Source organism: Varanus komodoensis, unplaced genomic scaffold, assembly GCF_004798865.1.
Source record: "Varanus komodoensis strain SLA01 unplaced genomic scaffold, ASM479886v1 scaffold14_1, whole genome shotgun sequence".
Classification (NCBI taxonomy): Eukaryota; Metazoa; Chordata; class Lepidosauria; order Squamata; family Varanidae; genus Varanus; species Varanus komodoensis.
Window position 1 is genome coordinate 19163517 of NW_025335438.1, and position 19275 is coordinate 19182791.

The following is a 19275-nucleotide window of genomic DNA, read 5'->3' on the forward strand; positions in this document are numbered from 1 at the left end:
TTTGCAACCCGTTTCTTTAGCTTATTCAAATGGTGGAAATGCACTTTTTTCAAAAACTGTTCATTTTGTGATTGCAGGTTTGGAAATCGGTAAACATTTTGGGAGAACATGCACTCCCATTCATATTTGGGGCTGCGATTGAGGCTTTTTCAAATGCTTTGAGAACAGAAATATAATTCTTACACATTCCTCTTTTGTAAATACTATGCTTTTTGTCACATTGATTCAATTGCATTTGGACAGATTTTTGAAAATTGTGCATTTTAAAAATGTAGACTTTTTCAAATGCCTTTGTCGCTAATCTGCAAATTTCACTGCAAGCTTGGAAATATATTTTTGAAAAGAAACTGCATTGGGTCTCTTATTTAGTTCCAGGACGTGTGAACAGGGTAAATTATACAAAAATTGAACTAAAAGTATTTTATCTTATATAGAAATATATATTACCCCTGTTCAAGACTCTTTGAAAGCTCATCTTTTAATATTATGAAACATAAATAAAATACATTTCTAATACAGTATATGAAATGAATTGAAAACATACTACCTTTATACTTAATCCAAACCCTCCTACAGTCTGTCTTCTAATTGTTACAGTTCTTTCCTGAAAAGTGAAGCAGGTACAATTTGATTTATATTAAATATTTCCTATGAAAATATATACAATTGCACCTGAATTGGCTGCTTTTGGTCTGTGAACTAAATCTTTGCATTGGAGTTCTAGTGCTGAAAGTTTATTTGTTTTTAAAAGGATCATCTATTTCTGCTTTTCCCACAATTTTAGAGACATCCTCAAAAATACAATAGTAAAAAAAATCAACCATAGTTTGAAAAGTGCCAATATAAATTGTTACAGGGAAATACTTTGGCCCTAAGTAAATACGTGAAATGCCTAGGAATGTGCTGACACCTAAAAATCCAGCTTGTCTGAGCTCGATGGATTCCCTGCCTACTTCTAATCTAGTGACTGGAAGTAGGGTGAGCTGAGGGTTTTGTGGATCCCTGTTTCTAAGATTTGCATATTTTACAAAATACTCAGGAAGGCTGTGCGTATCATTGATTTGCACAAATTGGACTTGAACAAATTCTGCAAATGGAATTATTTGCACCAGCTAGAAGCTGAAAACTATATTATGCCAGTGCGATTTATGCCATTTGCACTAGAATGACATAGTGCCAGGGGGCTGAATTATGAAGATTCATTGGATTTGCACCACACCAATCTGACTCCTCACACTTTCCTAAGAATGCCATAGTAACCCAACTATCTGAAATATCCCAGATGCCCCTGCACTTGCTTTTTAGTGTCTAGTGTCTGAGTTATCAGGAATGATATCAGGTGCACAGGCTAAATAGTTTGTGCTATGTTATCTCAAAGCAAATGCCCAAGTTGTTTTGAAAAAAGTAGGAGCAACAGCTACATTTACATAGGAAATGCCAAACAAACAAACAATAGTGGTATCCTACAATATAGTGGTATCCAATTAAATTCTGAAGCCAAAATTTTCCCTAGAAGCAAAAATAACAAAACTGAGCCCATCATTCTTTAAATACATCATGAGAAGGCAAGACTCCCTGGAGAAGACAATCATGCTGCAGAAAGTCAAACAAGCAGAAGAAAAGGAGGACAAAATATGACATGGATTGAATCCATTAAGGAAACCACAGCTTTGAATTCAGGAGATATGAGCAGGGCTTTTGCGCAGAGCACATTTTGGAGGCTTTCACCCATGGGGCTAACATAATTCAGAGACAATTTGACATCACATAAGAACAGCAGCAGCAATTATGGGAGTTCTGCTCTATTGCGGCCTTTCTGGTTCACAGGAACATGGTTAGCTGCCATATACCGAGTCAGATGCTTGGTCTACCTAGTTCAGCATTGTCAATCCTGACTGGTAGTAGTTCTCTGGGGTTTTAGGCAGGATTCAGCCTGGAATTTCCAGCAGATTGAATCAAGGACCTTTCTGCTTGCAAGGTATAAAGTACAACAACCAACAGAATATGTACATTATTATGCATTTTCTTATACATTTTCCTAATAAGTGGCTCTAAGGTATGGATGTTAAGAGAGTATCAGATCTCTTTGACAGGAATTTCTATCAATCCTTTGATAGAAATTTATTCCCACATTTATAGCTGTGTGTGTTGCTCTTCATTTATAGCATAAAGCTGTTATCAATAGTTACTGGTCATTATGGCTTTATGTCACCTCCAGGCAACAGTGTCCCTCTGGAAATCAACCACAGGAGAATATTTCTGTGCTCATGTTCTGCCGGTGGATAATCCCTGAACATCAGAGTGGCCCCTCTGAAGAACAGAATGTTAATTCTTTGCAGGTAGTTCTTTGATCTCATCTAGCAAGCTTCTTCTCTTACTTCAGAATTACTAGGAGACTGTGGTGAAAGTCCAATAACTTTTTGCATTATAAACCTGTGCTTTCTTTTCATTTACTTGCTTTGTAAAGGTAAAGGTAAAGGTTTCCCCTTGACATTAAGTCCAGTCATGCCTGACTCTAGGAGGCAGTGCTCATCTCCGTTTCCTAGCCGAGGGAGCCAGCGTTTGTCCGCAGACAGTCTCAGTGGTCCTGTGGCCGGCATAACTAAACACCGAAGTGCACAGAACGCTGTTACCTGCCCACCAAAGTGGTACCTTTTTATCTACTTGCATTTGCACACTTTTGAACTGCAAGGTTGGCAGGAGCTGGGACGGAGCAACGGGAACTCACTCCGTTGTGCAGATTCGAACCGGCGACCTTTCGATCAACCAGCCCAGTAGCACAGCGGTTTAAACCACTGCGCCACCTGCTTTGTATCTTCTTTTAAATTAGTTTTTCAGTCACAGTAACTTTGCTATATTGATTGTGCAATCCTACACATGTCTACTCAGAAGTAAGTCCAGCTGAATTAAATGGGCAAGAATGTATAGGACTACAACCTTTTTTTTTTCTTTAACATTCATCCATCCCTTCTATCTTACTTCAAACCCTTTGCTACATACTTTCTTAATACACTTTTGGCTATTTGTTGTCCATTGGTAAACCCCCACCATTGTTTTCTTTCTTGGTTCTTCTCTCTGCCTGTCTTTTGTATCTTACTCTTCTTTGTTCTCCTAGTTCATGTTGTGCTACCAATATGAACAATCTCTGCTCTTGATTGTCTCCCATTTCAGATTACTAGTCAGGTTCAGTATCCACCATTTAATCTTTACTTTTCATTTTGTTTTATTCAGTTTGTTCTTAAGCAGGCCATTGTGTTTCTCTGTCTCTCTCTTTCTTAAAAGAAAAAATGAGAAAGAGAGAAAAATCCTGTTTGAATATTATAGTTTTTATCCCATTACTTCATTATCCCATTTCAAATATGAAATACTTCATATTTCATTCCTACAAAAGCACCTTCCATTGCTTTCTGTTCCCAATGTCTTACATGTTTAATTCATTCTCAGCCTGATATTTTTCATGTTTGCTTTTAGTCTTCTTCACTTGATGGTACTGGTCATGGACTGTCCAAGATGAGCCAGAAGCCATGGAACAAGCTAGTGACAAGACTGAAGAGCAAGACACATGCCAGAAGTCCAGACCAAAGGAAACACCAGAGCACAGAAGACTTTAGATAAAATACCATCACAGTGCCCATAAGCTCCAAACTTATGAGTGGAAGGAGTGAAGGTGATCTTCACCTTTTCATCTTAATTCTCCAAATTTTCCACTGGATGGGCATTTTTGCTTGTTTAGCTTGGAGTGTCTCAGAGTGGGAAGGAAAGAGGTTATGGTGGCTGCAAGACCCCTTGTATCCTGGATTTTCCAGTTTCCTTCTCTTCCCACTACTGAAATACTGCTTTCCCTCTCTCTCAGATCAATTTTCCAATCTTGAATAGCAGATGGCATTTTTCTTGCTGTGAGGTAGTGGCACTCTGAATCCACCTCCGTCTCCAAGAGAGTACTGTCCCTGACCTTGGCTCTGGGAATCAGAACTGTCCTGTTGTCCATCAGATGCTATCTAAGAGTTTTAGGGCTGTTTCCTTTGTAACTCAAGTAAGGTTTAACTGAAGCAGGAAGACTACCTAAACTGAGACCCCACCATGAGGTTAAACATGTTTAAAGACTATATATACACATTATGAATTAAATATGGTATGTGCCTTTCAATTTTATACAAGGAAGGCAAATCTTGAAACTGCTGAAAGAAGACATGGAGATCCTTTTAAAGAGATAAAAGAGGGCATCAGAGTTGACAATGTGATAAAAGAAAAAGGCAGTAACTACAATTAAAGTCCCCTTCATGATCACTGCCTTGTCGTGGCAAAGGGGCTTACGCAGCTCAATGAAGCTATGAGCTATGCTGTGCAGGGCCACCCAAGACGGACAGGTCATAGCAGAGAGCTCTGACCAAATGTGATCCACTGGAAAAGGAAATGGCAACCCACTCCAGTATCCTTGCCATGAAAAACCCATGGACAGTACCAAAAGGCAAAACGATATGATGCCGGAAGATGAGCCCCTCAGGTCGGAAGGTGTCCAATATGCTCCTGGGGAAGAGCAGAGGGCTAGTACTAGTAGAGCCAGAAAGAATGAAGCAACTGGGTCAAAGCCGAAAAGACACTCAGTAGCAGATGTATCTGGTGGTGAAAGGAGAGTCTGATGCTGTAAAGATCTATACTCCATAGGCACCTGGAATGTAAGATCTATGAATCATGGCAAGCTGAACGTGGTCAAACAAGAGATGACAAGACTGAACATTGACATCTTAGGAATCAGTGAATTAAAACGGATAGGAAGGGTGAATTTAATTCAGATCCACCAGGTATACTACTGCGGGCAAGAATCCCTCCGAAGAAATGGAGTAGCCTTCATAGTCAATAAAAGAGTAGGAAAAGCAGTACTGGGATACAATCTCCAAAATGACAGAATGATTTCCGTTTGAATCCAAGGCAAACCATTCAACACCACAGTAGTCCAAGTCTATGCCCCAACTACAGGTGCTGAAGAAGCTGAAGTTGACTGATTCTGTGAAGGCCTACAACACCTTCTAGAATTAACACCAAAAAATGTTCTTACCATCAGGGGCTTGGAATGATAAAGTAGGAAGCCAAAAGATCACCGGAATAACAGGCAAGTTTAGCCTCTAAGTACAAAATGAAGCAGGGCACAGGCTGGTAGAATTTTGTCAAGAGAATACGATGGTCATAGCAAACACTCTTTTCCAACAACCCAAGAGATGGCTCTACACATGGACCTCACCAGATGGTCAACACAGAAATCAGATTGACTATGTGCTCTGCAGCCACAGATGGAGAAGCTCTATACAGTCAGTAAAAACTAGACCAGGAGCGGACTATGGCTTAGATCAAGATCTTCTTGTTGCAAAATTTAGGCTTAAATTGAAGAAAGTTGAGAAAAGCACTAGGCCACTCAGGTATGACCTAAATCATATCCCTGATGAATATACAGTAGAAGTAACAAATGGATTTAAGGAATTAGATCTGATAGACAGAGTGTTTGAAGAACTATGGATAGAGGTTTGCAACACTGTACAAGAGGTAGCAACTAAAACCATCCCAAAGAAAAAGAAATGCAAAAAACCAAAATGGCTGTCTGAGGAAGCTTTACAAATAGCTGAGGAAAGAAGGGAAGCGAAAGGCAAGGGAGAAAGGGAACGATACACCCAACTGAATGCAGAATTCCAGAGAATAGCTAGAAGAGATAAGAATGCCTTCTTAAATTAACAGTGCAAAGAAATAGATGAAAACAATAGAATAGGGAGGACCAGAGATCTCTTCAAGAAAATTGGAGATATGAAGGGAACATTCCATGCAAAGATGGGCATGATAAAGGACAAAAATGGCAGGGACCTAACAGAGGCAGAAGAGATTAAGAAGAGGTGGCAAGATTGCACAGAAGAACTATGCAAGAAAGAGCTTAATGTCCCAGATAACCACGATGGGGTGGTCACTGACCTCAAACCAGACATCTTGGAATGTGAAGTCAAAAGGGTCTTAGGAAGTCTGAGCAACAACAAAGCTAGTGGAGGTGACAGTATTCCAGCTGAGCTATTCAAAATCCTAAAAGATGATGCAGTAAAAGTGCTACAGCCAATATGCCAGCAAATTTGGAAAACTCAACAGTGGCCACAGGATTGGAAAAGGTCAGTTTACATTCCCATCCCAAAGAAGGTCAATGCCAAAGAATGTTCAAACTACTGCACCATTGCACTCATTTTACATGCTAGCAAATTTATGCTCAAAATCCTACAAGCAAGGCTGCAGCAGTATGTGGACTGAGAACTACCAGAAGTACAGGCAAGATTTCAAAGAGGCAGAGGAACTAGAGATCAAATAGCCAACATACAGTGGATCGTGGAGAAAGCTAGGGAGTTCCAGAAAAACATCTACCTCTGCTTCATTGACTATGCTAAAGCTTTTGATTGTGTGGATCACAGCAAATTGTGGCAAGTTCTTAAAGAAATGGGAGTACCAGACCATCTTATTTGTCTCTTGAGAAACCTATATGCAAGTAAAGAGGCAACAGTGAGAACTGGACACGGAACCACTGATTGGCTCAAAATTGAGAAAGCAGTTTGGAAGGCTGTATACTGTCACCCTGCCTATTTAACTTATATGCAGAGCACATAATGAGAAAGGCAGGGCTAGATGAATCACCAGTTGAAATTAATATTGCTGGGAGAAATATCAGCAGCCTCAGATATGCAGATGATACCACTCTAATGGCAGAAAGTGAAGAGGAACTAAAGAGCCTCTTGATGCGGGTGAAGGAGGAGAGTGCAAAAGTTGGCTTGAAACTCAACATTAAGAAAACTAAGATCAAGGCATCTGGTCCTATCACATTCTGGCAAATAGATGGGAAGAAATGGAGGTAGTGACAGATTTTATTTTCCTGGGCTCCAAGATCACCGCAGACGGGGACTTCAGCCAAGAAATGAAAAGATGCTTGCTCCTTGGGAGGAAAGCTATGCAAATCTAGACAGCAAACTAAAAAGCAGAGACATCATCCTGCCAACAAAAGTGCGTATAGTTTTCCCAGTTGCAATGTATGGCTGTGAAAGTTGGAACATAAGGAAGGCTGAGCTCCGAAGAATTGAGGCCTTTGAATTGTGGTGCTGGGGAAGACTCCTGTGAGTCCCTTGGACTTCAAGGCTATCGAACTGGTCAGTCCCAGAGGAAATCAACCCCGACTGCTCTTTAGAAGGCCAGATCCTGAAGATGAAACTCAAATACTTTGGCCACCAAATGAGAAGGACGGACTCACTGGAGAAGAGCCTAATGCTAGGAACAATTGACGGCAAAAGAAGGGGACAGCAGAGAATGAGATGGCTAGATGGAGTCACTGAAGCAGTCAGTGTAAGCAGTCCGGGGAATGGTAGAGGGCAGGAAGGCCTGGTGGAATGTTGTCCATGGGGTTGGATGGGTTGGACATGACTTCCCGACTAACAACAATGAAAGTGGGATGGAAGGAAGAACTGCCTATGCTAAAGTGAGGGTGTCAAAAAGTCATCTACTGTGGAATTTAGACATAGTATCAAACATAGTTAGATTTAGGAGTCATCCATAGTAAGGTGATAGCAAAATAAATTATAACAATTGGGAATCCCTCCTATGAGAGAGGAAGGGACTATATAAATATATAGGACTATGATCTGAGACCACTTTGACCCTTAGGCATTCAGGACACACACACACATACATACACACTGGGCAATAGCACTTACTAATGTGATGGGTTTCCTGAAAACCCATCATGCCAACAAGCAGTTTTGCCATTGTGGCAGAGGTCTTTTACACGAGAATAATGCAATTTCCATTAACAACAGTGTTACAATGAATAAAGCCCATGTATTTTATTCCTCTTTGGCTACTGAATGCCAAAGATTGGTGCAGTAATGTTTCTAATGCAAGTCTTTTCTACTGCAATCTCAGTAATGCAGAGGATCAGTGCTTTGTCTTTTCTTGTTTAAGCAACAGTCCTTTCAGCCACTTCATGTAGTCTACTAACTGATGACTTGTGCATGAAATATGAAATCAACAGTAGTAGAGGGCAATAATTACAGCTATTTCTTTGCTGTTTGATCACTCACTTAGCTTTGGAGATGTATCAATTCCATGTGAAGTAGCTATGTAAATACTCTCAAGGATCATTCCCTGCATTTATCCCCAAAATGGTTGCATGATTTACAAAATCAATTTCCAACTGTAATACTTATACTGCATCAAAATGACAGAAAGATTTACCATATAGCTATATTTTACAGCTTCTTTCAAAACTTTAGTTTATTGGCTCAAGCAACTGTATCAGTTTTAGCTATGCATTTGCTTGGTTTTGTTCCTGTTTTATCTATGTTGGCATCACACAATGAAAGGCTAGGGCAGACTAGGAAAAGTCAGTGTGTATTAGAACCACTTTAAAAATCATGGAGAAAATAATACTTACACCAGAATAAAAAGGTTCGCCAGACACACAGATCACGTCTTGTTCTTGAATGGTCAAAATATCTTTGGCTAAGTGCAGCCGCACTTTGAAAGGCTCCTGGTTACCATCCTGTAGCAAACAAATCCCTGTCTTTGTCTTCAAAGGATGAAGAGAGAAAAAGGGTTTCCTTAGTTTCCAAGCTGAATTGTTCATCTTATAGTATCAAAAAGACTCTTTTGGGAGGGAACTTTTAAAAGTTTTTTAAGCTGGGATATTCAGCAAAGATGTAACAGGGGATGATATATTTCAATAAATGTTTTGGCTTATCAGCTGATATTCCTATGGTTATCAGAAGCAAACAGAAATACTGAAATAATTATATAGAATATGAACAGTGGTAACATTTTAGTGACTCCCAAAGACTGATCCATTTAAAAGCACCTCCCCACCTACTGAGTTCTCTACATGGGTAAAAGACAATGAGCCTTGCTGATCTTCTAAACAACACTTAAATTTAGCATCATCATAAGCAATATCCCCTTGACAATATCAAGGCACATATTTCAGTTTCTAGCATCAGAGTACATGTGGGTTCAACCTTGTATAGTATTTAATAAAGGGTGCCACCAAGGCCAGCCTATTTTAATCTTAACAGACTGTGATTAATCTAATTAGAAATATTAGGATTGCTCATGAGCTAGGAGTTCAACTGGGGTCACAACCAAATACTGAAGCATCATGAAGGAATCAAATCGTCCTTCTTTATGGTTATAATTCTGTAGCTTCTCTATGAATAAACACAGATTCATTTCAAGTGCTTTTCAGATCACAGTTTGTGTCTATGGATTGATTAACTAAATGATGCTTAAATCCAGCTGGTCAATTTGAAAGAAAGATTCCAAGCAAGGGCGAGAGAAGTACTCTGACAATTGGAAATGGATGATGGAAGTCACAGACCAATGTCCCTAAAGCCTATCTTATAAAGCCAAGACTCTTTTTCACTCTAACTGTTGGGTTCAAGAAGGACATTCATTTAATTATTACACTTATACTGTCCTTCCTTGCACTGCAGTTGACATATTGATTAAACATCCTGGACAGGCATATCCATTGTAGAGACTTTTCCAGTTCTAAAATCTCTGGCTTTATGCCTTTTCTTCTCAGTAAAGCTAAGACTCTTGAGCACTGAAGAATATTGCTGCTAATGCTTACCCAGTCATTCCTTCCAAGACATTTCATCCCCATGCTACAGCTACTTAGACTCCCTCCCCCTCACTGTTCAGCATGATTCCTTCAGTTTCTCCAGAAATGGCTATGTGGCACAAAACTCATGTACCGGATAATTTCCTTTCTGATCATCAAATCCAGCCCTGTGGTCTGGCTTCTGGAGAGAAAAATCACCAACAATAGAATTAGAAATCTCTGGAGGAAAGAGGCAGGGGAAGCCAACTGTGGAAGTGTCTGAGAGCCAATAGTTCCTCTCCTATCACTAGGGGATAGGAGGTGTTAGTGACAGGGAACTCATAGCTCTGAAGTTATACAAGTTTATTTGTTTAGTCAGTATTTTTGTTTTGTTTTGTTTTTGCACTTGTGTGACACCAACTATCCTGACAGAGATCTCTAGGTGGCTTGCAACAATAATCAAAACACAATTCTTAAAAAGAATAAAATGATAAAAACATCAGAATAAAACAGTAACAGTATCTCAGTGGCCATTTAAGATAATGAATATGGTAAGTTAGAAGGACAACTATTACACATCATTAACATTAAATAAGTTAAAAGCAGTTGGTACAATGCCAGGTAAAGTTTATGGTGCAAACACACTTAGAATACTGTGCCTGGCTTTGGTCACAACACCAAAAAAAAGATCTTGTAGAGCTGAACACCCCCCCCCCCCCCCCCCAGACACACACACAAAGAAAAAGGCAATGAAGTGATCAGAGGGCTAAGCAACTCCTGCATGAGGAAAGGCTGGAACATCTGGAACGTTTTAGCTTAGAATAGCCTAGGGAAGTGAGGGGACACATGGTAGCATCATGCATGGTACCAAAGTGAGAAAGTCAGTAGGGAGCATTTTACTAACTCCCTCATAGTTCTAGAACCTGGGGTCATCCCATGAAACTGATTGGTGAAAGATTCAGAACAGGTAGAGATATTTCTTCACACATTGCATAGTTAAATTATGGAATTCACTCCCAAAAGGTATAGCAATGGTCACCAATTTGGGTGGTTTTAAAAGAGAAGCGCATCAATCCATGAAAGAGAAACCTATCAATAATTCCTGGTCCTGATGGTTACATGCTATCTCAGAGGCTGTGTGTGCATGTATACCAGTTGCAGGACAATGTATGTGGGAAGATTCTGTTCCACTCATGTCTGCCTCATGGGTTTTCCATAAGAAGTTGGTTGGCAACTGGGTAACAAAAATGCTGGACTAGAGGGACTTTTGCTCTGATCTCACATGGTTCTTATGTTCTTATTTAGATTCTGATGTCCATTCTGCCAATGCCTCAAGTAATCAGTGAAAACACAGGCATCCTTAGTCCCAGCAAGATTATGTTTGGTTGTGGAATCCATCCTTGGTGTTTCAGGCATGCTTCTAATGTTGAAAATGTATGTCTCCAGACTTTTCACTCTGTTTTTGGAGTTCAAGCAGATGAGTCAGGTAGTGCTCTGAAGTGTAATGAGTTATACTGAAAATATGTTGCTTTGAGTTTCAACTCCTTGATTTATTAGGAAGTACATCCATGGTGCTTAAAATAGCAGAAGTGCGGAGGGGAAGGGAAGGGAAGGGAAAGGAAGGGAAGGGAAGGGAAGGGAAGGGAAGGGAAGGGAAGGGAAAAAGAAATGCTGGAGGGGCTGTGTAACAGCTACATTTTCATACTGTTAATGTGCCTTCTCTCAACCAAGCAAGGTTTGTGAGGGGTGGTGGTGAATATACCTTACTGAATCCTACCTGGGAGAATCCCAATGATTCCTAATCAATTTGAGGGATTCCTGAGGTCAGATTGTTTCTGAGAATTGTAACATTGTTGATATAGTCAGTTTGCTTTAATTGATTGCACACTTCTGATTTGGTTGATTATCCTATAAAATCTCCTGAGAAGCTTTATGACGACTGCTGGGGGAAAGAATTGAGTGGCATATAGCTGTTCAGTAGACATAATTAAGCATTACAATGAAATTAAGATAGAATATGTATCGTGATACACATGGGCCAAGAACAAGGAAGTCAAGCATGAGAAAAGTAAACTATTGATATCCAAGGAGTATGTGTTCACACATGAGAAATCTAATTTATCTGAAAAACTCTAAAATATAAAAAGGCTCTAACTGTATTTGCTTTACAGCTTCTGCTGCATAGTATTTCCTTAAATTAAATCTTTAGTTAAATTACATACCTCCTTTGCTACTTGAAAGCAGAATTAATGGAGAAAAAATAGGTCATCCTTTAAGAGCTGAAAGACAGCTAATTAATTTCAGATCTAATAAAGCCAAAAAAACCACATGCTCTTCTCAGCTATGTTTGGTTTCATGTTTTGAGCTATATTTTATTATTTTATTTACCAGAATGCTCAACTTCTGAGAAGCCCAGGGGTAAAGAGAGAAGGGATGCCTGGTGATGCTAACTAGGGCCTACCATGTCAACAGGAAATGGCTTTACCAAAGGGGTAGATCAAGACCAACTCAGCCCAGGGTTTTCTTCTCTTGCCTTCTGCAACAGCTGAATTCAAATCAATTTGCAAAGTCTGGGTTTTTCAATACCATTTCATTCTTCAAGTGTTTGCTTTTAACCACATTTTTATATGTCCTGCCATCTAATTCTTAATAACAAACACAGCCAGGAAAGTGTAGCATATGATAGGACATTTGGATACAGAGCATCTCTCAATCAAATGTAGAAAGAGACTCACAGGTGATTGAAGAACACAGCCTGTGTAGAGTCAGAGTCCAAAGGCCAGTATCAGACTATTGTGGGCAGGGGAAATAAACAACAGCCCATGAAAACACCATTTTCATTGCTTACAAATTATTACAATGGATGATATGATATTGGATGTGGTGAACTTGTGCTAAAGTTTTTTTGTGTAAAGAATGATAGTGTTCTCTTCTTGGTATGCTTTGTGTGCTTGGGAGGAACTGTTCCCTCAAATCTGATTAGCTGGCAACCACATTTTTGCCAGCTCATATAACTAATCCAACTAATGTTAATCCTTAAAATATATAGTACACAACAGTCCTATGGGTGTGTTTGAAGTTACAAAGATTTGACATTACCTCTTCACATGCAGTCCTGAAATCCATGTGCTATGGCACGAAGAGAGATTTGTCTAAAAGAGAAAGGGGGAAGGGTGTTGTTATAACCAAGAATTACTAGCTGTCAAACACTATCATGAATTATATAAACTAAACAGAGAAACGATGGGATGCAGATGCTGTAAGAGAAGGAATTATAACATTTTGAGAGTGTCTCAATGAATGAATGGTAATAAGGAGCTACCAAACTCTGAAGAAGTCTGCTAGATAGTTTCATCAACTATGAAAGAAAGTGACTTTGTTTCCACATATCTTCCAATGTGTCAGACTTAAAGTATTGGATTTTGCTTCTGATGCAATCACAATTTGATAGTCCATGATTCTGAATACAAAATTTATTAACTTATTCCAGTAACATTTAAATATAAAGGTGAACATAAGAAATGTGAAGGTTCAGGGGAAAATTTTGGAAGATTGAGGGAAAGCTAGATCTGTCCCAAATCACTGTGAAAAAGACAGAAAGGGGAAATGAATCCTGGGATGAAGAAATTGTGAACAATTTCGGAGCACTTTAGAAACTGGAGGGAGCTTACATTTATAGGTGTTTGTGTGTCTTAGGAAGCAGCTTCTCATTGCTTTTTTCTTCCTTCCCACTTTAAATCAGGTTTTAGTGCCACAGGTTAATTAAAAGTTCACTTCCTCCCACTTTGATTAAAAGCAACAGAAAAAAAATTAATATGCTTTTAAATTAAATTAATGGTTTTTGCATACCATTTTGAGAAAAATTACCTATCAGTAAGATGGATAAATTTTCCAAAAAGCCTTTGTGATGTACAAAAGAATGAGTTGGCTCTGTGATTATAGTAGGATTGCTCAGATAGGGCCCTGGAGGTACAGAACTTGGTCTGGATTCTTCAAATAAATACATATCCCCTTAGGTGCTATGTAGGCATTTCCCAGCTTGTATGAATAACTAAACTATACTGCGGGGCATGTCCCCAATATTTCTGCATCCCTGATCATTCATAGGGCAAAAATGGGTAGGATGATACAGTGGGCACATAAGCCACGGCCTCAGTATCTGTGCATGTCCAGTTTCTACACAAATACAATAATCTGCTTAGGGCTCTGAATCAAGGTTCCTGGTCACAGAACAGCTTATCAGTGCATTCAGCTGAAAACAGTTATAGATCCCTATACAGGCTTAGGAACATGCTGGCGGTAGGCATGGGAATGCGGATGCAATAGTAGCTCCAAACCATGACATAATTAACTGTTCTCACTCTCTTCCTATTTTGCAACTGACAGGAACTCAAGAGTAACAAACTCATTTAACCTATCTCAGATGCATATTCAATAAAACAACACATGAGGGCTGCTTGGCAATGAAACCTGGCACCCCCTTGGCAGAGAAAGAATTTATTCAATACTGCAAAAAACATTTTTGAATGCATGATTAAAGCATTCTTGTTAAGGGAAACCAATAGCTACATTTTAACAAGAAGAAAACAGAACTCCTAGAGACAAAAGCATTTACCACATTTAAGATAGCATTGGGCTGCATCCAGACATGCCCCTCTACAAACAGAAAGGGCCCTTTGTTCACAGAGGGAACTGGGAAATCATGCAGGCATTTCTAATTCTTCTGTTCCCTCATCTAAGATAAATATATACCACACAATTATGAATCTGAAAGTGTATTCCTCATGTTAGATGCATATTCTTAAGGCAAATGTATGCAAGCTGTTGAACTTGATTTCTACTGACAATATACATACAGTGGTACCTCGGCTCACAAACGCCTTGGTTCATGACCAAATCAGGTCATGAACAAAAATTTCATGAAAATTTTGATGTGGGTCACGAACTCTGCATTGGGCGGAGACCAAGATCGCAGCCATCCCCCCCACCCCCGAGTGGGGAGATGGCCACGATCGCAGTTGCATTCATGCAGGGAAGACATGTGTGATCATGGGTGCATGCCTGCAAGAAAGAAGGGCGCAATCTCGGCCATCTCCCCCTGCCCCCAACCAGCACAATCGTGGCCATCTCCCCACCCATAAAATGGGGAGATGGCCATGATTGTGCTGGTTGGGGGGAGGGGGGAAATGGCCAAAATTGCACCCATTTCTCTCTCACCCAGCAGGCCCCATTCACACCCGTCTCTCCCTCCCCCAGTGTACCCTGTTCACGCCCATCTCACTCTCCCTCAGTGTGCCTGCGATCGCACCCCCAGGGCCTCGGGATGACGGGCGCATGCAGCAATGATGGACACAACCTCAGTCATGCCGGGCGGGGCGGGGAGATGGCCATGCTTGTGCTCGGGGTGGGGGAGGGGCAGATGGCCGTGATCTTTGTTGTTCTTTGTCACTTTGCTTCACATTTTCCTGATTTAAAAAAAAAAAGTTACAGAATGGATTAACCTTATTTACTTTGAACCTTATGGGGAAATTTGACTTGGCTCACAACCATTTTGGGTCACGGCCAGAGTCCTGGAACGGATTAAGTTCATGAGCCAAGGTACCACTGTATAAGATCAGACCACTGAGGTACATTGTAAAGATAGCGTATCAATTTCTGTTGTTTGAAAATATCTGTTGTCAAACAAAGTAAGTGGGAAATGTCAACGAATCCCATTATACAAAAGGCCTATGACATTCTAGGTTAGAATTAGTAACAATGGCCCCTATCAGATGACAACCTTACATATGAACTCCAGACACAAATAAAATTCTATTTATATTACAGATGTCAAAATGTTGACCAAAAGAAGTGATCGAGCATGAGACCTCAGCAAGGAACCTATGGACCTATGGAACATTATTATACAGCTTCTGGGATCTGAAAAGCCTATCTCAGAAGGAACAATTAAGATATAGCTACACTATGAACAAATGTATAAGAGGAGGGCTGGCAACTTCACAAACCTATTGTATTAGCAGCTGCTGATTCTTATGCAGTCCAGAGTGGAGACTGGCATTAGTGTAAGTGACAGCAAGAGCATAGGAGAACATTAGGATAACATGAAATGCACAGCAAAGAGGCTACTTTTAAATTGTATAGAAATAATGCAATGTACAGAACTTCCTAAGAATAGAATGCCATTCCTCTAGATTCTTATAAAATTAATAGCTTTTGTGTAGTGAAAAGCAAAGAATCTGCAGAGCAAAACATATCCAGACCTTCTTGCTAATCATCCAACTGTGCAATTTGAAGGGACCAAATGATCATCTTAAGCTAACCCCCTTGCTGCAAGGCAGAACCATCCATACACAGATCTTCCAAAGGTCAACCCATATAGTCCAAGTCACAGAGTGGAACAAGCAGAAAACAGATAAACCAATGAAAGATACTGATGGACAGTGGATGAGGAGCATGAGATTACATCAAAAGGCACGACTGTCTTTGCCAAGTAAGTATCATTGTGGGTTTAAAAAAATCTTCCCTGGTCCAACCATGATGTAATCAGTCAGTCAGAAGTCCCACAGAAGCAAAACCCAATTTTTCCACCAGATCAAATTTCTCTTGCATTATTTTTCTCCTCTCCACCTTTACGTACATGCCTTTCATTTTCTTGCTCCTTTAAAAAAAACAGATTATTTTGATGTATCATCTTTCTGTTCTGAGTGCTTCAATTTATTTGTTATTGTTCTATTCAATAATAAAGTAAGTGAATAATGTTTTACTCTGCATCATTCTTCAATTTAAAAAATCCAGAGCAATTTACAGTAGCTTATAAAACAGGAATAGAGACTCGTATTTTTCCACACTTCTCCATATACTTACAGTTTGCTGAGTGTAACACCTGTATTATCACATCCTGAACCTGCTGCTCTACGCTTTCTCCCTTTCCTAGATTTCCCCCTTTAGTTTAGCTGGCTGATTGTACTTATCAAATCTGATCATTTCTCTTCTACAATGTAGATAATGTTGGTCTTTTGAAAAAAAAATAATTTTCACTTTACACTCTAGCACAAGCGTTGCAGAATCTTAATTTGTTAGACCCCGATCAATACCTTGCTTTCCTTCTTCTGAAACTTTTAAATCCACTTATCTTGCAATCCAGATCTTCCTGCCTCTTTTTGTTTTATACTCTAATTGATGAAAAATTAGATCCTATTTAGAAGCTGCCTAAAATGTTTCTCTGAGCCAAAGGTGAAGATGCCTCCCCATTCCATATACAAAAGATGACTGAGTTGGCAAGTGGAATCTGTCTTCAACATTGGACAGCATTCCCCACTGCAACTGGAGGGATAAGACTAACACAGGAGATACAAAATAGAGCAGAACTCAATGCATACAAGTATCTCAGCATCTGCCACCTGAGGTGATGGTTTTACTCTACCTAATGGTAGGGCAGGGTCTGGTGTATTTACTTTCTGACATCAATAATTTCTTCTCTTTTTGTACTCATTTTGTACTCTGACATACTCTGAGATGTTTGTACTTTGAACATCTCATATTTTGCTCTATCCAGTTTTGTTAAATAGAAATACCCTTTCTTTCATATTTGTCTATGTTTTCTCCTAAGCACTTGTAGTTTTCTCATCTTAGTCACTCTCTCCTTCATTCTTGATGCTACTTTCATTTTGCTTCTTTATCTTCATTATTTTTTTCTTCCTTGCTCTGCAAATGTTTGCCACTTTTACAAAATTCCTATCATTTATTCCTCATAATCCTCCTATCTTCTGCTCTGAATCATTTTTCTGGACTCCATTCCTCCCTCCTTTTCTAATTCCTTCGATTTCTGTCTTTGGTCTTGCTTCTCTTCATTCTCTCCCTCAATTAAAGGACCCATTTCAGTGTTTTCTTCCATGGTTCTTCAAGTCATTAATTAGTAATCTTACTAAACTCCATTCCAGACTTGTGCTAATATTTTTCCTCCTGATTTCTCTCTTGTGGCTTCTTTTACATGCAAGTCTTCATGTTCAGAAACTTGGCTAGCCAAAACAGTGTCCTGGTTTCAGCCATTAATAAGTAGTAATATTTTCTCTCCTGCATTTCCTCCCTGGCGGTCATTTTATTTCTGTAAAGCACCAATATTTTAGCCGACTTTATCAATAATAAACGATTATGATTATGACTTGCCAAATGTAGAGGGAACCACCAATGTACCTTTGCTATTTATAAATAATATCTATGAAATGCAATTTAATCATTGTTCATTTGTATCTGGCATGTACCAAGTTAAACACATCTGCCACATTATGCTCAGTAAACTAACTGGGCAGCTGCTTAGATTATATCTGGATGCTTTAAGTGCATTTTGTAAAGTTGTGTTTACAAATTACCAGTAATTTAACAATTATCTTACAATGACCTTGATGCACTTCAAACTCACTTTTGTTCTAGCTCTGGATTTCCATTCTAAAATAGAACAGGACAAAGAACTGGTTATATTTAAATGAATAGAGTGCACCTGCCCTTTATTTAAAAGCAAAGCAAGAACAAAAACCCAACTCTAATTATTGAACAAGGATTCCTCCACTCCAAAAATCAGAGAGATGATGCATATCTGCCAGCATTCTTATCATATTGAAAGGCCAAACGCCAACCACACAAGCTGTTCCTGGGAAGAAAAGACAGTCTTATGCCAAACTGTAACATACCACTTGAAGACTTGATAAAGCAGTGCAGAGAGGAAAACTGGTAGCCATCCACAACCTCTCTTAATCATGATTCTTCTTGATCCTTTACAGGCAAGTTGAGAAAAGCAGAATGTTCAGGATGCATCTGTTAAACATGTATGATGGGATAGGGAGAAACACAGTAGAAGCCATCACTGCACTGCATATTAGAAAAAAAGGCTCTTCCATTGGGTGCATGGAAATTCTCATGTCATCAGTTCAGAAGAACAATGTTAAACAGTTTGCAGAAGATCTTTGTATCCATATCTACAGCTAAAGTGATTGCAGCAATTCAATCAGCAACTGCCTATCTTGCCCAAATATCATCCAGTGAGATCATCAGGATGGAGCAAGAGCTGGCTTATCACATTTGAAATTGAAATATTATACACTACTGGTTAAAGAGGAGACACCATACGACCATTAAGTCCATTGTCTAGAAGTACCTAACTACACTACTGTCACTCACCCTCATCAACTATCTTTTGTAATACTTGTATTACTGCTCTTGCATCTAGTTTGGAGGTTGCAGCTTGTGAAGACTGAAGAAACCGTGGGCTGACCAAGCCACTTTCTGCCCATTATTTACAGAGCCATGTTCAAGGCTCTAATGTTACCATAAAAATTCTAAATACTTTGAGAAAAGAATAGGTACCAGATGACTTCCCCTCCATATGCAGCCCATAAGATCTTCAGAGGAGGCCTTATTAGCTGTTATGAAAACAAAAGAATGTTGCCACATGACATCTGGAAAAGAGGTCCTGTCAGATAATAGGGGTTTGCAGTTCACTACATTTAGAGTAGATGTGTTGGGGTAATATGCCATATATTTAATAAATATTACAGCCTATTCTATCACCTATTCTGGGATTTAGGGAAATGTGTGGAAAATAACTACTAAGTTTATCAGTCAGTATAACTAACTGATTCATCTATCAGCCAGCAGGGATATACAGTGGTGGTGAA

General features: G+C 39.4%; 1 protein-coding gene across 1 annotated transcript in view; it reads right to left on the reverse strand.

Annotated features, from left to right (window-relative positions):
- The window catches only part of SNTG1 (syntrophin gamma 1), a 247526-nt gene that overhangs the window by 140216 nt on the left and 88035 nt on the right, over positions 1 to 19275 (reverse strand). The window contains exons 2-5 of the mRNA XM_044424428.1: positions 18292 to 18415; positions 12704 to 12756; positions 8444 to 8578; positions 548 to 604 (exon numbers count right to left, since the gene is read on the reverse strand). Of these exons, the coding sequence (XP_044280363.1) occupies positions 548 to 604; positions 8444 to 8578; positions 12704 to 12730 (219 nt within the window). The 5' untranslated portion in view covers positions 12731 to 12756; positions 18292 to 18415. The remainder of the gene's footprint in view (positions 1 to 547; positions 605 to 8443; positions 8579 to 12703; positions 12757 to 18291; positions 18416 to 19275) is intronic.